The 22,228-nt window shown below is 42.1% G+C and overlaps 1 protein-coding gene across 6 annotated transcripts in view; it reads left to right on the top strand.

The window, feature by feature from the left end:
* STXBP6 (syntaxin binding protein 6) overlaps window positions 1-22,228 on the top strand; it is a 222,443-nt gene that overhangs the window by 46,655 nt on the left and 153,560 nt on the right. For all 6 annotated transcript variants that reach the window (XM_032481800.1, XM_032481801.1, XM_032481802.1 and 3 more), the window contains exon 2: window positions 18,468-18,656. In XM_032481800.1, the coding sequence (XP_032337691.1) occupies window positions 18,503-18,656 (154 nt within the window). In that variant the 5' untranslated portion in view covers window positions 18,468-18,502. The remainder of the gene's footprint in view (window positions 1-18,467; window positions 18,657-22,228) is intronic.

The following is a 22,228-nucleotide window of genomic DNA, read 5'->3' as shown; positions in this document are numbered from 1 at the left end:
CTTCTTTTATCACGCTCATAAGTCTGCTTGTTTTTCATAGTTACTTTTGGGTGCCTCTCCTGTAGAACAATGTGGGCCTGGGACACTGTGCTGCACATCCCTCAGCATCTGGCGTTGATGTTTTGCACGTTTCGCTCATGTGTATGTACATCATACGTGTTTGCTGCATTGTGTAATTAGGTATCTGCAAACTCCAGCTTGTGGATTGGCCACGTGTTCTTGTAAATTCCGTTTTATTGGAACGCAGGCCTGCCCGCTCATTTACCTGTTGTCTGTGGTGGTTTTCGTGCTGTAACAGCAAAGTTGAGGAGCTGTGACTGAGACCTTGTGGCCTACAAAACCCTAAATCTTAATTATGTGGCTCTTTGTTTACTGATCCCTGGATTAGGGTCTTGAAGCTGTTCTGTGTAAACTGGTAAAATTATATCTTTGACTTTTTCTTTTTTTTTTAAAATCTTTTTAATACTTTAAGGGAAAATGTGGGGAATAGAACGTACCTTCTCAGGGTTGGTTGTGGTCTTGATTTTGGGATGAAGGCAGCAGAGCCAGGGGAAAGAAAAGTTAGCAGACGGTCGCAGCAGTCTTTTTCAACATGACTGTGGGCCTGAGCAGTACCCTTATAATTATAGGAAAACCACCAGCCCAGGGAAGGTAGGAAGAGAGGGAGCACGGACCCACGCATTTGAGATGTGCCTTTCCAGCCCTGGGATGTACCAGCTACTGTGCTAGGTGCTTGGGTTTCGCTAGTAGCTCAGAATCTGTTTGGAGATGCAGATCCACAGGCAGAAACTTACAATTTCCTGTAATATACCACGCACACTGAAAAAGCTGCACACGTGGTATAGAAGAGGGGCAGCTAGCCCAGCCTGGGGGGAAGCAGTGGGAGGAAGAATGGCCATTTCAGGAGGAGGCCACCAGGTCCTCGGGTGCTGCCTCGCCACGTGGGAGCTGGGAGTGGGTGTGGAGTATAGGAGGCTGGGTGGGGAGGTCTACCAGCTCTCCAGTCAGAAGTCCTATGTGAGAAGTTAGGCCCTGAGGCTGTGCAGTCATGGAGAAGAGGCAGTTCTGAGAGGTCTCCTTGTCTGTCACCAAAGTTTGTCTTCTAGACATTCTTTTTATTTATTTTTTTTCTTCCAGATGACATATTTAGTGTGGTTTAAGTTTGTGGAGATCGTAACCTTGAATTGGTTGATTTTCCCCTAACAAAGTGCAGAAGTCATTTTGCATTAATATGTCTTTTGACCGGAGTTGTCTTGCCTTCAGGGACGATAAAAGCTCAGTGAGCTGAGTGGCTGACATAAGCAAGGAAAGTTCTGTTTACTTACAACTTGCTGTCATTGCACTATCCATGCCCCTCAATAACAACAAATTTCACGTTCACATCAGTCTGACTGTGCTCCCCCAATGGCCTGGGTGAACTGATGGGGCAAATATTAGGCCTAATATATGAACAAAGAAAGTGAGATACATACTTAGATTTTAAGTTACTTGCCAATGTTCATGGCTTCCAATAAGTTTTTTTTGTTTGCATGTAAGAGCAACTCATCCAGTTACTTCAAAAAAGTAAGAGTTTTTCATAACACTGTTTATGAACTGTAAAACTGGGTGCACCCAGGGAGCTCTGAGTGTTTCCTTTCCCTTTCTCTCTCCCTCTCCTCTGCCTGTCTCTCTTGTCTTCCTCTCCTCCTCTCCACTTACCTGCACCATCCTTTCCTCAATCTACAGATCCATTTTCTCCGTAACTTTGCCTTATTTGTAATCTGTCTTCTCTCAGACACTCTCTGCATCATAGACGACACTTAAAGCTTCAGCTCCCAGTGTTCTTTGGGTCATTAGCTGTTTTCTTCCAGAATCTGATGGGCCCAGGTTCTCTTTTCAAGTGAGGCCATATTGTAGCTGGATTGACTCTTCCTGGGTCAAGGGCCTCTCCTGTTGCACTCAGCTTGGACTGAGAAGGTGCACCCACGTGGTTCTTAAAAGTAGGTGTTTGGGCAGCTCCCCTGAGAACCATCAAGTGAGAAGCGAGGCATCCTGAGTTGTGACCTGTCCCGCACGCCACTTCCCTGCCTGGCTCATAACTCACTTCCTACACCTAGTTTCAAAGATACCCTCTTCTGATGTAAGCTGATCCTCATAGGTAAATGCACACATTCACTTACCCTCTCCCAACAGAAAGCACCCCAAAGTCACAGTCAGCTGCTGCTACATTAAGAAGCAGTCATGGGATCCCATCCAGTCTGAATCCACCACCCTCAGTGGTGTCCATTTAAACTCTAGTTCTCTCCAGATACAGTCCTAGCCATTCTGGACCCTGTGGACTAAATGTTATGTGTGACAGCAGCACATGCTGTGTACAGTGGTGGAGACTATCTTAATTCTCACTTTAAAAATGGAGAAGAAATGTCTACCTCTTAATCTCGCTGCGAGAAAGACACGTCCTGCATTGGTCACCAACTCAGTCTGTATTCTGTCTGGTAGAACAGAGCCCAGATCCGCTGATGGGCAGCCTCTTGCTGGCATTCTGAAACCAGATGCTTGGATGTAGTAAGGTTAATCGGAGGAGCCCTTACTCCTAAGCCCTTGACTTGCTGCCTTTTCTCTACTCCTATGAAAAGAGTTCCCTCATCTAGAAACAAGTACTCTATAGAGTTGTTGTCTTTGGCTATTGAATGACTGCATCTTTGGAAATACCATGGAATCTTCTGTTTTCTTCCTGTGCCTTTCTTTGTTAAAATCTGGTTGTGGAGAGTTTTCTTTTCTTTTCTTTTTTTATGAGTTCTTCAGTAGCTAGTGATGTGACATAGAATTATCAGCTCAGTGGCTGCATCTCAAACCAGAATCTTTTTGGATGTTTTTCCCCCTCACTCCTGTTAAGAGTTTTGAGCACTCTAATTTTGTAATAGATAGAGTAGGTATCTATGGGGCTTGGATTCCGTAATCAAGCTTGTTTATTTCTGAGTATTCTTTCTTGGCTAATTTCCACTGGCTTCTTAGTTAATTGCATAGGAAAAAAAAAAGAAAAATTTCATTTTCTACACAGTATTGACATGACTTGCATTTGCACTTAATCATTTGCACTTCTCCCTCAGTAAGTAGAGTAATGTCTTTATATTTACATACCATTAAGAACTATATGATAAATGAAGGGTGGAATTAGAATAGAGGAAATCAGCATAGTCATTTCGTAAATAACCAAGCATCAAGGAATGCTTCAGCCATCAACCAACACCAAATAACTTTAGCCTAATTAAGGCATTGGAGTATTTTTTTTAACATATGTTGTTTATCTAGTCTTAATTTAGGTAGTAAAAGTTCCCCTTCCCAACCCTGTCCTCTTTCTTTTCAGAGCTTCCCAGCTTTTACTGGGTTGGGCTGGGCTTACCCAATGAGAAATGGATACCAGTATATCCAGAGCCACAGGAAGATATCTGTGTTATAGGAACACACACACACACACACACACACACACACACACAGAGAATTAACAGACCAAGTATGTAATGCTGTATAGTGTTAGATATATCATACAGGGAGTAAATCAGATGGTGATTGTCCTGGGAACAGTGGTTTGGCATCATGTCATTTATTGCTCTCTAGGTATTTTCGAGGTGAACATAGACAGCTAAGAAGTCCACTGCATGGGCTGTGAGAGAAAGGCCAGCTATAAACATTCTTTTAAAAAAACAGAATGCAGATCTTACATGTTTAACTCTCCACATGAAGCCGGGGTTCTTTAGGACAGCAGTGGTTAATGAGATCCCCCTGCAGTTTGAGCTCCTTCCTGCCAAGTCTCCTGCCCACGCCCACCCTGCTGTGTCTCTCATCTCATGTGCGTGTCTCAAGTCTAGCACAGACTTGGAGTCTAGTAGACATTCGATGAAGTGCTTGGTCCAAAGGATGAAAATGTGGGTAGGTTTCGAGGATTAGGCCTCCAAATTTCTGTGGAACACTGTCTCTTTAAGGTTTATATTGAGATTAAATAGGACATTAGTGAAAGAAAACTACCGGGCTCATGTTTGAAGAAAACCAATCAGGTATATGAGTATCCGTGAACATGTGTTCTTGCCCACTTGTTTGATGATTTCTTTAGGTGTGGAATTGTTGTGCCAGTTTTCAGAGCGTTTGATAAATATACCAGAAGTGGCTTCTGGTTGGCTGTGTATGAGGCTGCAGGTGTCCCCATCATCCATATTTCACTTTATTTGTGTTTGTGGCTCTAGGGCCTGCTTGGTGGCACTTTCTCAGAGCAGTTGGCTTGTTGGGAGAGGTGAGAACAGAAGGTGTTTATAAACTTCTAGGATAACTATGTGATAGGAACATTTGACTTGTTTTTTGTTTACTTTGGTACCCTTCCCCAGAAGGGTTTCATTCCCCAGAATTCATGGGATGATTTCTTGATCCTCCCCATTGGGCAGTAACTTTTTTTTTGAACTGTGCTCTCTCTTATGTATTCTTAGAACTTTCCTAGTCATGCTTATTACTTTAGTATCTACATCAGGTTCTTCATACTCAGGAACTAGACAGAATTAATTTAATCAACAGGCCAGATAGAAGAAGAGCAGGGCAACTTGGATGATGGTCAGTTGACATTAAGCCTCAGTTTGGGCTTAAGAGTGGTGGAGATGATGAATTTGAGACTGTAGACATTGCGGGGATGGGGGCAGCTGCAGGCCAGGAGTTGCCAAATCCTCCCAATTTTCAGGAGAAACTAGAAATCTGTTGTACATTAAAAAAATATATTTTTTAATGCACGTGGGCCAAGAAAATTTCTCTCAAAACTACCCATTGATGACCTCGAGTCTGTCCACCCCCACTTCAGTGAACAGGTGGGGATGAACATTTTAAAAGTTCACCTTTCAGCTTCCCTCCTCCCACCCTCCTCATCATACTTAGTACCAAATGGACATCTCAGGAGCTTATGTTTGTCTCAGTCACCTTTTTCCTGTATCAGCTTCTCTGTGACCGTTTTCCCCCCATACATGTACAGAGAGTTGCCCCTTGCTGTTCTGGAAGTGTGTAAGGTCTGTGCAGATGTGTGTCCCTGCAGGGAGTCTTCTGTGCTCACCTTAGATCTGGCTGTGTCTGTCTCTCGAAGCATCCAGGGCATGTCCCTGGCATGGATCCCAGAGGGAAGCCCAGGTGTGCGTCCAGGTCACTCAGAGTTAACAGCTTCCAGGGCTTTCTATCGAAGTGGATCCCCCTGTGTCATCTATGCTGGTCAACATAATTAAATTCTTTGATTACATCTCAAGGATAGGCTTCAGAGAGTGAGTACCTCCTGATCACCAGCCTCAGAAGGATTAAAGTGCCTGCATCTTCTGTGGCCGCAGAGCAGCAGCTGCACACCCCTCATTTGGTCCAGGGTGGCCCGTTGTCCTTATCTTTCCCCTTAACTGGACTCTTTCCCTTGAATGTATCTAGCTTGTCTATCATCTGCATCCTTTGTGCAGAGCCCAGGTCACGGTAGTTACTCAGTGAAATTGTATCAAAGGAAGAAAGATAGGTCCCAACCCTGGGTGGAAGTCCTTTGTTACCTCTGATAATAAAGAACAATACATGCTGGAGCAGAAATAGTCATCGAAGCTGGGTGAATGTCCTCTCAGAAGTCTTGGAAAGCTTTGCTTCCATGTGACGCGATTTCCATCCCAGTCTGACCATGAAGGGTGAGTGAAAGTGACTGTTATTCTTCATCCCTTTGCTTAATTGCCGAACCCACAGGACCAGTCTAACTCCCACAGGAGTTCTTTTCAACTGCTGCACTGAATTGCTTGCTTGTTGGTTGTTCTTCTCCACTGGAATGTAAGCTCCATGAGGGAAAGGACTGCCACGATCTCATCTCCCTGAGCATCCTCAGTATCTGGGACAGGGTTGCATGCTGAATAAGTAAGACTGTGTCTTAACCCAGCTCTGCTCCTTGTGTGTGCTTTTTCTTTTCTTCCCCTCGCCTTTTTTTTTTTTTTAATGTCTACACAAGCTTGCACCTCCCTTGGGTAACAGCCCTTCCTCCACATTGGGGCAGACTTAAATTGGCTCTGTCATTTTCCTGCTTAAGCTGGCAGTCCCACATGGTGAGGCAGAGAGGTACAATGGAAATAGGACAGGAATGCAGGAAGAAAACCCATCTTTTTCCTGGCTGAGTCTAGCAGAGTCATCAAGGTAGGTCCCCTCTCTGAGCCTCATTCTCTTTACCCGACCAGGAGAGATGATGAAACCTCCCTCACAAGATGGGAAGATGCAATAGGATGACACCTGAGGGAAGCTTTGTAAAATAACACTGCGATGTGTATATGCTGCTGCAAGTGTAGGCTGACTTGTTTACATGCTCGTCTGTCTTTCAAGGACCAGGGCACCCCAGGTAGGAGCAGGCTGGTCCAGGGAGCTGATTTCCATAACCTCTTCCTTCATCCTGCATGATAGTCTTGTGAAGTGGGTGGCATCATCCCATTTTAAAGACAAACTTTCTGCTGTCAGAGATAGAGAATTTTACCCGCAATTATTCATCAAGTAAAGGCAAAGCCTGCTCTCAGATCTGGGTCATCTGATGACAAATCCAGCCTTCTTTTTACCACCCAGCATCTGTAAGATTGAGACGGGGAGGAAGTGACCACTGTGCCTTGGCCCTGGATTCTGAATGGTGAGCTGGCATACGTACTTGAACATCTCTGCAGTTTGCTAACATGTGACATCATACGCTTGCAGTCATGTTAACCCGAGTTAGTATTAGAGTAGCAGTCAATTGGTAGATTTTCCCTGTCAAACACTGCACAGCTGGTTAGGTCAGAAGTTAGTTGTTTTCTGGAACATGCTGATTAAGAATGGGGTTGACACTGAATGACAGAAGAGCTGATTGAATGGGACAGAATCTGCATTTGCATATGGGCCTTGAGTCTGACCTGGATTTGTAGGCTATTCTGTGGCCTCCCCAAACATAGAACATGGATGCCCGCCTGCCCACCCATCCCTCTTATGTGGGGATGTCACTGTTGATTGGATGCTGGATCCCAACCAAGGCATTCTATAGTTGGTTGCTTCCGGGGAGTCTCGAGTGAACCTGGAGAGACTCTTCAGTTACCCAGCAGGACCTTGTGCAGCTGCGTGTGGAAATCAGGGTAATTTTGGCATTTCTGAGAGCATTTTAATAGAGCACTGATTACAGATTGCAGGCACCTGGTGGTGGTTCTGTACTGCAGCTGAAGGGTGCAGTTCCAAAGACAAGAACGGGGCTTGGCAGATTCCCATTTTCCCACCCTGCTGTATCCCAGGGCCTGGAATAGGTACTGAGGCACCCTTACAACAGCTGATCCAGGCTCTTGGCATGGTTAGCATGTGCTTTCAGGAGACCCCCCTAATCCAGAGCATTAATTCCCAGAATGATGATGGACTTGTGCCTTGGCCCAGGGTGTGTTCTCCTTCCAGCGGCTCAGAGCACTGAGTCTGTAGGACGGGCTCCTCCTATTAGTTGGGGTCAGCATAGAGCCCTGTGGCTTGGGACTCGGCCAAAACAACTCTGTGCTTCTTGGACTGTCTTAGGCTATTCCACTTGGGCAGACCATCGTTGCTTTTGGCCTTGACAGCCAAATGAGCAAACATAAACTGTGAAAATTCAAGAGAAGAGAAGGTGATAGCCAAAAGTTGAGGTTAAGAAATCTATGGGCTAGAGATACTCTAGTCTAACACTAAATTTCATACCAATTCATAAGAAAAAAGATGACTCTGAGAGGAGTCCCCAGTGCAGTTAGTGATGTCTTCTCTCTCTTTCCCCTTCTCTGTTGACATACTTCCTACTCTCACCTTCCACGAGCTTCGGGTTGCTCTAACAGCTTCTACTTGAAAAAGCATTGCAGAAAAGTGGAGAACAGTGGCTAGCCCTAATCTCGGGCTTGCTACTCTTTAGTTGGATGATGTGGGAATCTCTGGACTTCAGTTTCCTTGTGATGTAAGGAAGAGAATTGGATGATCTAGACAATAACTATATCACTTCCATCTGTTGAATCTGCAAGCTCAAGAATACCGACCTACTAACTTGCCCACATCTTTCTACTGAATGAGCTACTGGTGAGTAGGGCCCCCAGAGATGTCAAGGGATGGTGGTTGGTTTGGAAGGTCTTGTTGAGATGGAAGTCCTCTTGCCAAGACTTTCAGATTTGTGAAGCTGGGGTCATTGCTTCTAGGGAAGCAGCTGTGGTGGCTTGGAGCACTGGCAGTGGAAGATGGAAGACGCAGAAAGAGTGTGGGCTATGAGGTAACAAGGAGGGTCCAAGTTGTGCTTTTGAAATACCAGAGGGGGCTAATACAGCACAGGAAGTGGAAAGAGGAGTTTCCCCTGAGAACCAGCAGAAACCTTTGAAATCTGTGCCTTTCATTTTTAAGCCTTTTCCGGTTTGGAAAATAGCCTACAAGGTTCATAAAACTGCCTGGTGGCAGCCATCCAAGATCCTCCCAGGAGCTGACTCCTGTTGTAAATGGCTGGTCTCCAAAAGAGGGTGGCAAACAGCTGTGGTGAGGCTTCAGTGGGCATTGTCCTGTTTATGGAGATCAGGATTTATTGTAGACTCTCTCTGCTAATGTCTTCTCAACAACCCAGTTTTTAATTTGTGGAATCAAAACAAGCTCTATTCTAACTAGATTACATGATCCTCTTTTCCAGTTACACAGTATGACCTGCACACTCAAGATGAACAGATATCCAGAAAGAATGATTTGAAATTACAGCCTGATTCATTATCTTTGTAGTTACTGGACAGGGATGATAACAGTATCCTGTCCTCTTGAAAGTAAGGCTGATCAGAGGCAAAACTGTGAAGCAGATGAGTTTTGTCTTGATTTACCTGGAATACGTTTCTATCTCATCTTTTCCGTCCTTTTTAATTTCTTCAATAGGAGATGGTGAGGGAGAGCAAAGACTCTTAGGATCACGCTTCCTAGGTTCAAATCCCAACTCTGCCTTTGAAAAGCTGTGTGACCTAGAGCAACTTACTTAATTACTCTGTGCCTTAGTTTCTTCATCTATAAAATGGAAACTTTCCTTCCCTCCCTCCCACTTATAAAACATACTAATGAGGACTTTCAAATACCAAAGTCCCATGTTTAAGTGTGTGTGCCTCATGTCGCATTTGAGGTGCTGATGGGGAAAGCTTTGGAGGCTTGGGTGGAAATCTTTCCAGCACTGTTCAGATTATACTGTGTAGGCACAAAGTCATTCAGTTGACCACTGGGGAGACTGATTAAAGTTGAAATTACAATCCTTGGCTAGGTCCGTATGAGAATAGTTTAATGACCTTATTGAAAATTTCACTCGTGAAATTCAGCCATTGAAGGACAGAGTGCCTTATCTTTTAAATTTTATTTTTATTTTTATTTAAAAAAAATTTTAGTGGAGGTATTGCGGGTTGAACCCAGGACCTCGTGCATGCTAAGCATGCACTCTACCACTGAGCTACACCCTCCTCCCAAAAGTGCCTTGTCTTTTAAGTTGACAAGGTAAATATGTAACAGGGCTCCCGAATGTGTCACATTTCTTCGGTGCCCCTCATTGCTGTGAAAGACTTCATGTCAGAGTGTAACACTGACAAAACATCAATTACAGAAAACTAATTGAAACTCTTTCAAGAAATGATGAAGTGATGATATTCTCCAAATAAGGGATTCAAGTAGGAAATACTCTTAAAACTGATGATTTAGAGAATATTTTGAGAAGTTTCGTTGTGAGTTTTAGATTTTTAGACAATACATAAACTTGTTTCAACTATATTTTCAGTTTTTATAGGTTTCATACACTTAAAAAATGGAGGGTCTTTTTAAAGGCTCATTATCTTTTTAGTGTTACATTCTCAAGTCTGTTCTAAAGTAGAAATAGCTGAATCAAGAGAACTTATAATTTACCTATGATTTAACAAACAGCTGATAGGAAGACTCATTTTATCCTTGTTGGAGGATTTATTTCATCTGTTTGTTTCTTTGTTTTTAATGGTTGATGTGTTTGGTCCTTTTTTTTTTTTTTTTACCCATAACTTTAGTTGTAAACTTCGGTATAAATCAAGCCCCTCCTCTAAAAGGGAAAACACCTGCACCACACTACCTGCGTCTTCCCCTTCCTTTCATGTGTGGGTTTAGTGTTTCCCCCACTTCCAGCTTCAATGTGAGGAAAAGAAGTGTACTAATTCAGCAAGCAGTACAGAACATCGCGCACAACTGAAATGTTTATTTTCGTGTTGTCAGTCCTTGTGTGGCTTTGTCCGTATTTGGTTGGGATAGATTTGTATTACCGGTGTTGTCTACAAACAATGGTCTCAGGCCAACATCCTGTTTTCTTAGTTTGCCAACGAGCCGTGGGGCACCACAGTGACATGAGTACTCAAACATTGGGAGATGCTGCCAGTTCAAGCTCCTTTGGGTTCAATTTCTTTTACAGCCCTTTCTTCTTCCTCTGATATGGTTAAATTCATTTCTGAGGCCCCCTCACACTTTGGATTGATGATAATCCTGGCGTAATCCAGTTGAGTGCACCCCAACCTGCCTTTCCCTCTGGTAATTTATTTCTTCCCTGTAGAATCGAGGTATGGGGACTGTGGAACTTCACTGGTCCTTGAAATTTATGCTTGTGAATGTGGAGGCTCTGTTTTAAAACGAATGCTTTAAAATGGGCGATGCTTTATGAAATCTCCATCTCAACTGAACAAACCCTCCAAATGGCATACTCCTGGCATCTTTGTTTGTGGTTGGTAATGTTGTTTTCGGGTTTTGTCATATCATTTGTTAAAGTTAGGAAGTGATTGACAAGGTGGTTCAAAAATCCACTCACCATATAAATAAACTTGTGTAAAGACGAGCCTTATGGTCTGGGTATAGAGCAGGATTTGTTCTTTGGATATTAACTGACAAGAATGTGCTTGCTGAATATATAAACAAGGAAAGAGGAGATGACAATAGTTTAGGTTTATAATTGAAGCAGGCATGAGTCACTGGCTTGGAGGATCCTGTGAACATAATGTCTCTTACAAGAGGAGGGCTAGTATATACACGGAAGTGAAACCCAACCAGGTCTTAGGGTATTTGGCAGCCTGATGGTAGAAAAGGGCTGCTGCTTTTCCTTAAAGAGCTGAGCATCATGACCAGGGGTGCTGTGTATGGTCGTGCTATATTTGCACTGCTCCAACGGCGTGTGTCCAAGGGAGCAGGGGCAGGCTGACACCTGCTCGGTGTTAAGTTCACATGTCACGGGCCCCGGTATGGAGCTACATTGGCTTAGGGGAAAGGTGCCATTTACTTCTCACAAAAAATCACTTCCAGGCCTCGTTGTAACTGTTCACAGCATTTGCTCTCCTTTCTCACAACTCTTTGAAGATGGGAATTTATCCAGTTTCACCTTTGGGAGTCCTAACACCAGGCCTGGACTGGAGTTGGAAACAGAGTTGGGTAGGCTGATAATTGGATCTCAGTAAAATAGATTTTGATATGTCTTCCAGGTTGGGGAGAAAGAGTGTACCTCAAAAATGACATTTTTAAGGAGCACTGTGGTCCAGTTATAGTGGATTAAGAATACTGCCCTGCAGAATCTTGGACCTGTTTTTTTTGTGTCAAAATCCAGAGAGAATCATATTAACATTTCAGCAGACTTTTTTCTAGACATCTTTTTGTGCATATCAATACACACATACAATTTTACATTCATTTTTTCAAGCCATTATGTATAGCTCTATGCCATGATTTTTAAACATTATGTGATATTCCATTGGGTGGAAGGGCTATACTGCATTTTACCAATGGATATTGGATAGTGATGGATATTTAGGTTTTTTAATAATGTTTTGCTTTGAAAAAAAGTGGATCTGAAGTAAGTATGCATCATGTGTAAGACACACAGCATTTCCTTTTTTTCTTTAGTGGAGGTGCTGGTCAAAAGATTTCAGTTCAAATACCAATCTCTGTAAGAGAGGAATTATAACTTCCTTAGACCAGTAAGGATGGGTTAAAAATGGCATAGTTTACAGTTCGTCAGTGCACATACCTAAAGATTCTAATTTACAAAATAAGCAAACTTTGGAAGATGCATTCAGGTACTGTCTTGGTTGTATACTTGGGACTGTGTGTGGAAGCGTTTTTGTATATTGTGAAGTGCTGTGCAGACTTCAGTGACTCACTGCTAGAGCTTTACGGAGTATTGGCCATGTACTCCCCCCCAAATATTTATGGAGCCTTTTTATTTATTTTATAAATAATTCATTAAATACAGGGTGAAAAAAATCCCAAAGAGAATGGTTCTGGACCTGGATGTACAGTAGAATATATCAAAGATATCTTCAAGAAAACAAGTCCTAGGCCCTGCCTCCCAGGTCCCCCGAGTCTCTGTGAGCAGGATTTGGGCACCACAGTTAATGTCGACGTACAGAGTCTTTGTTTGGAATTCCTCCTTTAAGGTATTTTTTGGCTTCTCTGAATATTTTTCTGGCAGAATAGAGAATATTTTTAGCTGTTATTCATACACTTAGATTTTTTATTTTTCCTGTTTGAAAGTTTCAGGCTCCCTCTGGGATATTTTTTTGTGGATTTGCTGTGTGAACTACTGATTTAATCTCAATCCTTGTAAATCTTGTGAAGTCTAAAGTATGGGTTCTTGGTCTGCCATTCCCGTCTTTTTTTTTTTTTAATTATTGTTTTTTGTTGACGTGTAGTTAATTTGCAGTGTTAATTTCAGGTGTACAGCAAAGTGGTTTGGCTATACATGTACATATATTATATATATATAGTTTTTCAGACTCCGATCCACAGCTCATTACATGAAATTGAATATAGTTCCCTGTGCTATACAGTAGGTCCTTGTTGTTTATCTATTTTATAAATAGTAGTGTTTATCCATTGATCCCAAACTCACATCTCATTTTATACCCTTGGCAAGCCCTTTCTTTAGCCTTTGTTGTTTTACTGAAAAGAATGATGAACTTGTAGTGATGTCATTACTAGATTATAGTTATCTGACCACTAGGGCATATCCAACTCCCTTTTTAGATTCTACTTACAACTTTTAGCTAAGAGTTGTATTTGAACTACATGGAAAAAATGGGTGGTGGATTGAAACTTTTGTCTAATTTATCTAATTTATCCTCAGGCTATGGAGAGACTGAAGTTTTCATTTTTTTTCCTTTAATTTTTTAATCGAGATACTGGGGATTGAACCCAGGACCTTACACATGCTAAGTGTGTACTCTACCAATGATCTGTACCCACACCCCCTAAAGTTTTCATCTTGAAAACTATCTCACCCAAGTTGTCTAAGTAGAAATTTTGCATATTGAGAATAACCAGTAACCCTTACTTGAGTAAACTTTCATAAAGTAGCTAAATTGGCCACAAATTATCTCACTGGCCTTAATTTATGAAACCAGAAAAAATAAAATTGATTTTGATCACATAACAAGTGGCATATTTTCTGGCTACCAGGTGAAGTTTTTGGATTTTGGAGTGTAATTAACTTTTTAGATTATCTCTAAGGTTAATGATTCTATAATATCTGACTTGTAACATTTAGTATTTATATACTGTAGGGTTAAGGGAAGCAATGTAACATTTCTCTACTTTGGTTTCAATATTTATAACATTCCCCAGTTCCTTGTCAAGGTAATTGTGTTTCTCCATCAGGACCTGAGGCTTAGAGAAGAAACAGTTGAATACAGTTAAACTTGAATCCTGTTTATCCTTTAGAATATTACATTGGATGGTGTAGAGGGACCATTGTGAGCAAGATGGGAGTTGGTACTGGAGCTCTTTTAGGATGCTTCCACATTATTCAAACCAGGGATGATGAGGATCCTAGACCAAGGCAGAGGATGTGAGGATGAGGAGGAAATAACTGGTGGAGTCCAGAAATATTAAATCAGATCCACAGACCTTGGTGATTGGTTAGTTATGGGGACTGGGAGGTTTTGAGGGACAAGACTGAGTCCAAATTAACTCAGTGGAAATGCTCAGTTGGCAGCTAGATACATGGATTTAAAACCAGAATGGCAGTGGGAGCTGGGTGCTTGATTTAGGATTAGTGTCAGCAGGTTAAAGGCAGGAGTCAAAGTTGCACGTGAGAAATTTCAAAAACAAAGTGGCAATGCAGAGAAGTCCTATCTTCGAGAACAACCTTATTTCTCTTATTTCTAATTGTTTGAGGTCACCTTACTAGAGTTCCCATGCACTAGGGGAGACCAATTGATTCTCCCCAAAAGTATTCCAGGATGATATCCTGTTTGCTGCTAACTTGGAGAATTCTGAAACTTGCTATCAGCTTATTTTGAGTGCCTCTACCTCAGGGTTGAGTCACAGTGACTAGTTTAAGAGGGTGATGTCTAAAACCAGGGGTTCTGGTTACTCCTTGATAGTGGGAATAAAACTGTCATGTAGTCCAGATTACTTGTGTTGACACAGTGTAACCATGATCAGAAGATTGCATGTTAAGCATGCAACGTTAATGAGGTTAGACTAATCAGTTCTCTAGTAACATTAAGCTCGGTAGATGGTGGCTCTGTTTCTCCAGAGGTGTCTCTTACCTCTCAGGTGAGAAATATTTAAGCCTTGTAGGCTGTACCAACTTAGAATCATCTGCCTGATAACGAACACCCTACCACGGGTCATCTGCGGTTTTAATTTGCTGGAGTCCCTGCCACTCCTCCTTGTCGCCTGACCACAGTACAAGTGTCAGTTCAAGTACTGGAAACGTTAGTGTTGAAATACAAAAACACCTCACCTCCCCACCCCTTTACTTGTGTACTTTATCTGCCCTACCCGTGCGGTCGTTTCAGTTGACAACTCCTACTGGAAAGGAGGATTCCCTGGGAGTGACAGAAGTGGTTATACGTTAGATGGCTTCAAGTGAGAAGATAGAGGAAAAGACTTGAGGGAGCTTAAAGCAAACTACGATTAGTTTCCACAGCTGCCACTTAAGGCAGCCAGCTGCTTTGACTTGCAAATGATGCTGTAGGTTGGTTTCTTGGATAGGAAAACTTTGTAATTATAGCCTCTAGAAACTGTGGACAGGGAAGAGAGAGAACTTCCATGGTGTTGTAGTGGAAGATAAATGATTGTTCCTGTACTCTTCTGAGTTCTTAGCCGAGACCCCTGTAATAAAAGACAGGTTAACTAGAGAAAAACAATTGGAAGTTTATTACCTCATGCATACATGGGAGAGACCCTGGGAAAAATGAGTAATTCCTGAGGTGGCTTATAGAATTCAGGACTAAATACCATCTTACTAGAGAAAAGGGCCGGTGGGGAGGGGAGATGTCAGCCTCTTAGGAAGAGTAAATGATGTTTAGAAAAGATGAAGGGCCCTTAGAAGATTAAGTGGGAGATATGACAGTTCATAATAAAGTGTGTCTGAGTGTGGTGTCCACTTCTAGTCTCCTCTCTCTCCTGTGATAAGAGTCAGTCTTCCCTGTGGATGAAACTCCTGGAGAGGGGACTGAAGAAACTGAGTTCTCTTTGGAGGATCTGTCTCTAGACAGATAAAGAGAACTCAGAGAAAGCCCCTCCCTGCATTTGTTGTGTTTTTTTTTTTCAGATGCCTTCAGCTCAAATCAGTCAATGTGCCAAAGCAGTGTATTTTGGGGTGGCATGTCCTGCTCCCCTCCAGGGTAATGTCGGTTGGAGTCACTGTGGTCATTGGGGCACTGCTGCTCTGTATTCATCTTGTTTTCCTCACAAAGAGGTCCCAGCGATGGGCTGGACTTTGACTTACCAGGAGGAAGATGTAGGACCTGATAAAGCTGGTTGCTTAAATGGAGAGAACAAATCCTGTACATACTCTTTCTGTATTCTCCCATTCCCATAGGTCCTCCTCAGGCTCTCGGCTTTTAAATTAGGTGTTGGGGTGGCTGCAGGAGAGCCGGTTAGGGGGTTGTTTAAAATACAGATCTCAAGATTCTGATTTGGTCAGGTGGAAGGCAAGGCCCGTGGGTCTGCAGTTTTGCAACGCTCTCCTTGCCAAGTTGAGATGTGCAGTCAGGTTTGGGAGACATTCAGAGATGATTGCCATGAAGCTACAGCAGTATCCCTTTTACTCTCTGATTCTTGCTCTCCTAATCTGCCGTCCATTCCCGGTTCTGGGGTGGTGTTAAAAACATACACAGGTGCTCCAGTCACACAGGTCTGTTAGTATCCTCGTCCTGAACAAAACCTGGAGACAATTTCCCATAAAAATGAGCCTGATAATCTCCTACTAGTGACTTTCCTGAGGGTGAAGCATATAAATTCCTCATCCTGATAACACTTTGTACAGAGCCTTCCATGTATTAGACTGTTTATCCACATGTAGAGGGTTTCATACCAATGAAGGAGAAAAGCAAGGCTTTGGTAAATAAAGTTGAGTTTCTGGTATGGATGGCCACATTTGTTCAGTGTCTATAAGTTCAGAGTGTCTTTTATTTTTTATATGAAAAAATGTGAATCTGAGTTGCAAAAGCAAAAGTCATGCCATCGTTGGGAAGCCCGATGAGTTTGGGAAGATGACTTTCTACATTGATTACAGGACATTTGAAGCCACTGTGCTGCCACTGGCTTTCTTTTTCACGTGTTTCCCAAATGGTGAGAGGTGGGAGGCCTTGGAGCTAGAAAAGAACTAGTACATGTTTCTCTCTTTTTAAAGAAATGTCCCTGTAAATTATAAAACCTTGCCTTGGAAAGTCACGGTGTAGATCATGGCAGGGGAATTTCTGTTTGTCAGGGTATCAGTTAGAGGTCAGCACACTGAGAAGCAGGTCCCCCTACACTGTTGTCATTTTGTTCTCACCAGTATGAAGAACCTGGTGGCAATGATAAAATGTCATGATCTGAGCACATAGATCTGGCCACAGAGCTCTAATATGTAGACAGAGGTATAGCTAGATAATAAAAAGCAACACTTTGTATTCTTTATTCTTGGTGCCATTAAGAAAACCTGTTCTATTACAAAATTGAAACTAGGAGAAATTTCTTTAACTAGAGAAATTTTTTTTTTTAAAATATATCTCTTTCCTGCCCTAAGGTTGCAGGTGGATGGCTATGTTGGTTGCATTTGTGAATCTTGCATTGGGAAGGATGTTTCCATGGTCTTCCATTATAAATCACCTGGACTTAAGGGAAACCTTTGATGTAGTCAGTGGTCAACTCCTGGAGAACAGGGACTATTTCTTAGTTATTTCTTGTATCTCTAATACTGAGCATTGAAGTGGCACAGAATAGGTGATTGTTTACCAGCTGGCTCAATTTTACAGCAAGTTGATCAGCTCTTTGAGCTGCTGTTACCGTATCTTGCTGCACTGTAGATCCCTATGCAGGATGTCTGAGTACTCTGTACAGCCTGCCTGACCAACCCACAGGTCCTCTCTGCATCTTTAGTCCTGATTTGTTAATTGCTTGAACAAATGTCGGTTACTGATTAAGACATAGTCTCTGACTAGGATGATGGAATGGAAGATGCTTACTCAAGTTACAGTTGAGTTTTTCGATGATAGCGTTAAGATTAAGCTTGACCTTCAATATAATAAACACAAAGAAGCAAAATTAAGACCTTGAGGGAAGTACAACTTTGGAAAACCAAATATAACATGGGGACTGTATATATGTAAATTTGGGGGTAGGGGAGAGGGGAGACTCATTGTGAGTCAGCAACATGCTGCTTTATTTTCTTAATTATTGGGCACACACTGCCAGTTAACCACAGGAGCATGACATGTGGGAACTGCTGGGTCACATTTCCAAAATACTTGGCGTTAGTCAGACTTCTTTTTTTTTTTTTTTAAGAATTCTGTGTCCACTTTGGCTGAAGAAAACTGGAGAATTTGGCAGGGGTCCAGAGCATGGCATCTAGAGGGAGAGGAGCACTGGAAAATAGCACCTGTTGAAAGATGCCAACAAATACAAATAAGAATTAATTTCTTAGCCTGCTCCAAAGCAGCTGAAGGGTGATTAAGTTAATGGTCTTCTATTGCGTGTATACTTATCATGTGGAAGATGATATAATTATTTCTGCTATGAATGGAATTAGGGAAATGGGTTTACGTTAGAGTTAAAGGAGATTTTGAAGTTACCTGAGGAACCTCTTGACCTGGAAGATGGTTAGACAGTGGAAAGACCTCTCGGCTGGAAATTTGAAACCGTGGTCCTTACAGGATGGGAATGGGGTGGGTACCACTTGTCAGTTACAGTCAGGTGCAGGTGGGTCAGAGACTGGCCTGTCTTCCAGATCCCATTTTGTGCTGCTCATCTTACATGGCGTTTGTCATTTTCAGCGAGGAAATCTGAATTCCCTTTCTGTCAGTACTTTTATCACCATTTATTATCTATGTGAAGCTCTTGCTTTTAATGATTCTCTGATACATTTCAAGCAAGTGAGAGGTTAGACCACCAATTGAAAATTTTCTTCACCTGCAAATCGACTTGGTGCTCGTTCTTACATGGCCTCTGACAATATTGCCGGTTTCAACCTGCCTTTGCTTGTTCTTCTCTAGAAAACTCCCTGAGTGCTCTGCTCCCTTGGTCTACAATGAGCGCCAAATCTGCCATCAGCAAGGAAATTTTTGCTCCGCTGGATGAAAGGATGCTGGGAGCTGTCCAAGTCAAGAGGAGGACAAAGAAAAAGATTCCTTTCTTGGCAACTGGGGGTCAAGGCGAATATTTAACATACATCTGCCTATCAGGTAATGAAAATCAGATGTGAATATTACTGAAACAGCTTCTGTTGTAAAGCAGTTAATGCTAAGATATCCAGGAGGGTTGTATCCTCAGGTTTGGATGCGACCTCCACCCATCCCCCGTTCTCTGTTGCCTTCTCTGATCTGTATTTACTCGTGCCACGTCGGCTTTTGAGGTTGCCTTGTCTGAAGAGGTAATGAAATTCAATTGTAATGTGTTTTCTGTTTCATTAAGAGCTTCCGTAAAGGGGTTGGCAGACACATCCCTTTGTCCATCCTTTTCCTTCACCAGGGCCCCGACACAAAACGGGCTCTTCTCTGAGATTTTTGTTTCAGAACTGCTCCTGGAGTTTGCATAATTGTTACTACTAACAGCCTGAGTTCCATGGACTTTTCTTTCTCTTCACAGTTGCCAATAATCAGTAATAGTTTGTCTCAAGATAAATATTGACACGTTATGGAATATGAGCAAGTAGACCCAGCTCGTAAATCACAGCTTTGCCTGACAGCTGTTCCTTGTCAGAAAGAGGCATCTGTTCTCTTACGCTTAGAATTTTGTGGGATTATTTTTTTTTCTCTTTCTGTTTGTGTTTGTGGGAGATCTGTGGGCTTCCCTGTGGAGTCATACCAAGTGTTTTGAGATAAAATTTGGATAAGTTTTCCATAGAGTTGTGGGTGATGCTAATCTGAGCACCTGGGGCTTTTGTAATATTTCTGATATTTCTTGTAACTGGGCACTGGAAGAATTACGCTTACCCTAATGCATCTTTTTCCCAATTTTCTTCAATTGTGGCTTGGGAATACAACTTTATTTTTGGACATTTTTAGCTTTTTTAAAGAATTAAGCCTCTGATCATTTAAGCTTATTAGAATTTATTTTAGGGTAGAGATAACATTTTTCTAGAAAGAACATGTAAAGATGATAAGACTGTCTTAGTTTAAAATGAGATGAGAACATAGCCCTTCAGTAAGAAGGCCTTTTAAGTGGTTAGAAGAAAGCTTTTATCTAAACGAGTGTGAGAGAGTTAACTTTGAAATATTGGTCTCTCTTTCTCAGGTTATAAAATTTGGTGATTGTTGGACATTTCCAATCCTTTAGTGTGCTGGGCAGTGCTTGTCATATAATAGGGGCTCAATTAATATCTAAGGAAATCACCTTTCCAAATACCTTCCTCGTATTTTCTTAATGAGATTCAGGTCTTAAAAGTGTTTTCACATTTCAAAGTGTCAATTCTGGAGTTTTTGCTTGCATCAGTCATGAGCAGTATGCATTCAAGTGAATTTTGTTTTATATTTGGGCTGAGCTGAACATGGGACGAGCATGGACACAGTGATTCTAGTTTTATTACGTTCTATTTTCTCAGTGTATAATTGAGATTTCTTGAAGATGGGTAGTTGCAGAAAAGGTGGATGGTCTAGAAGCCCCTAGAGTTTTGCCTGAAACTGAAAAAGAGGGTGGTTTTGTTTGCCCTTGAGGCACGTGCTCTTGTCAGCCTGCTTCTGATCATGAAGTCTGCAAGAGTGATGCGGGGCCTCTCACTGCCTCCTGCCATTGAAATAGCATGACCGCAGCCCTGCCAGGGGAGGTAGTGACCTGGCGCTTGTTGGATAACTGCATTTTCTTTACAAGTTACACAGACCTTCAGGTTTAAAGTCTGAAACTATGATAATTGCTTTTTTGGTTGCATTCTAATAGAGGAGAGTCTTTTGTTCTGAAAGTCTTCATCCTTTTCATAGATTTGAATTTCGAGGGGTTAGGTTGATAGAGGAGGTCTGACATTTAAGTAGCTGGTTTAACGGAAACTAGGGCAGAGGAAAGCCAGGCAACTTTGACACCAAGTTTTTGGCAGTTTGATCTTTTATATAATTGAGAAAGAAGCAGCCACCTTTATTTTCTAACTTACACGAAGCATAGAGGGCTAACAGTCCCATCTCTGGTCAGGTATTGTTTTAATTAGCAAGTTATTAATTACTCAAATATTTATTAAGCACTTTTAGTGTGCTGAGCGCTCGCGGTGCTGGGGGGTCAGTTAGGAGACAAACTCACGAAGTTTACCTTGTTTGGTGGGAAAGGAGCAGTAGATGTATATACATTACTCACTAAAGTAAACAAAATTATGAACTGGGAAGAGGTTAAAGAGGAAAAATACAGTGATGTGAAAGCATGTGTGGGGAGGATTTGGGAGAACCTAGAGCTGCAGGAAAAGTGGGGTCTCACTGGGTCTGGAAAGAGCTGGTGTGAGTACAGGGGGCATTTGCATTCCTGGCGGAGGGACGGACGGGCATCTTCATTAGAAGACTAAGCTGGATTCTGAGTTCTTGTCTTCTGTTCTGTCCCACTTAGTCTTTGCAGCTGAACTCGCACAGGCGGCTGTGATGTGAAAGCAGAGCCCGGGAATGACAGCTCTCCCTTCCTGCTATCCGCGTCAACCACCTCTGCTTTCTGGGAGTCTGAGCCCTTCAACGCTTGTGTTTTGGTTGATGAAAACCAGCTATCCATTCTGAATAGACAGAATGTGTCCAAATCAGGGCAATGCCTGCAAATAATTTTTAATCACTTTCCAAACAGCATAAAGAGTTAAATTCTTTCTTTAAAAAAAGAGGAATATCAGCTTTAAAAGCTTGCCAACATATGCGTGTATAAGCATGGGTGTTTTATATATCTGATGTCTTTTACTAATGTTTCTCTGTGCGAGTTTTTTTTCCACCAGTGTCTGGCAGAATCTGTAATCTGAGAGGTAGGGGCCTGTGATCATAAGGCTTATTATTTTCAGAGTGGGTTGTGTATCCTCTGGAGAAATCCAAAATTTGCTGGAGCAAAGGAAATAAGATCTTTCTTGAGTTATTTCGCTATAAGTGTGTAAGGAAAGAAATAATCTCTCCAGTTCATTCATGGACCTTTGGTAGAATCTGAGTCTTTCTCATTGGGCGTCCTGACTGGCTTTTTGAATTGCACGCAAATACTGTCATATAGAGATGCCTCTGTGGTTGGCATTCTTGGTTTCAACTTTTCTGTTCAGCTATGGCCAAAATTAAAAAGACCGACAATACCAAGTGGTAGCAAGCATGTGGAGCAATTTGAGCTCTCCTACTTTGCTGATGGGAATGTAAAAATGATAGAATCGGTTTGGTAAACAATTTGACAGTTGTTTATAAAGTCAAACATACATTTATATGACTCAACAACTCTGTTCCTAGGCGTTTACCCAAAAGAAACAAAAACATACGTCCACATAATGACATGTACTTAGAGGTTCCTAACAGTCTTATTTATAATCAAAAATCAGAACTCAGATGTCCAGCTATATGTGAGTGGATAAGCAAATTATTTTTGTAACTGTGCAGTAGAATACTACCTGGCAGTAAAAAGAAGTGAACTACTAGTACATGCAGCAACGTGGATGAGTCTCAGAAGCCTTATGCTGTGTAGGGGAAAAAAACCCAGCAAAGACTACATGCTGTATGATTCTGTGTATAGGAAATTTTAGAAGGCACAGAACTTAGGCTATAGTGACAGAAAGCCCGTTGGTGATTTCCGGGGGGTGGAGTTTATGATTGACTGCAAGGGAGCATGAGAA

Source organism: Camelus ferus, chromosome 6 (genome assembly GCF_009834535.1).
Source record: "Camelus ferus isolate YT-003-E chromosome 6, BCGSAC_Cfer_1.0, whole genome shotgun sequence".
Classification (NCBI taxonomy): domain Eukaryota; kingdom Metazoa; phylum Chordata; class Mammalia; order Artiodactyla; family Camelidae; genus Camelus; species Camelus ferus.
The sequence above is the reverse complement of the archived record's forward strand: the minus strand, read 5'-3'. Positions and strand labels throughout refer to the sequence as shown.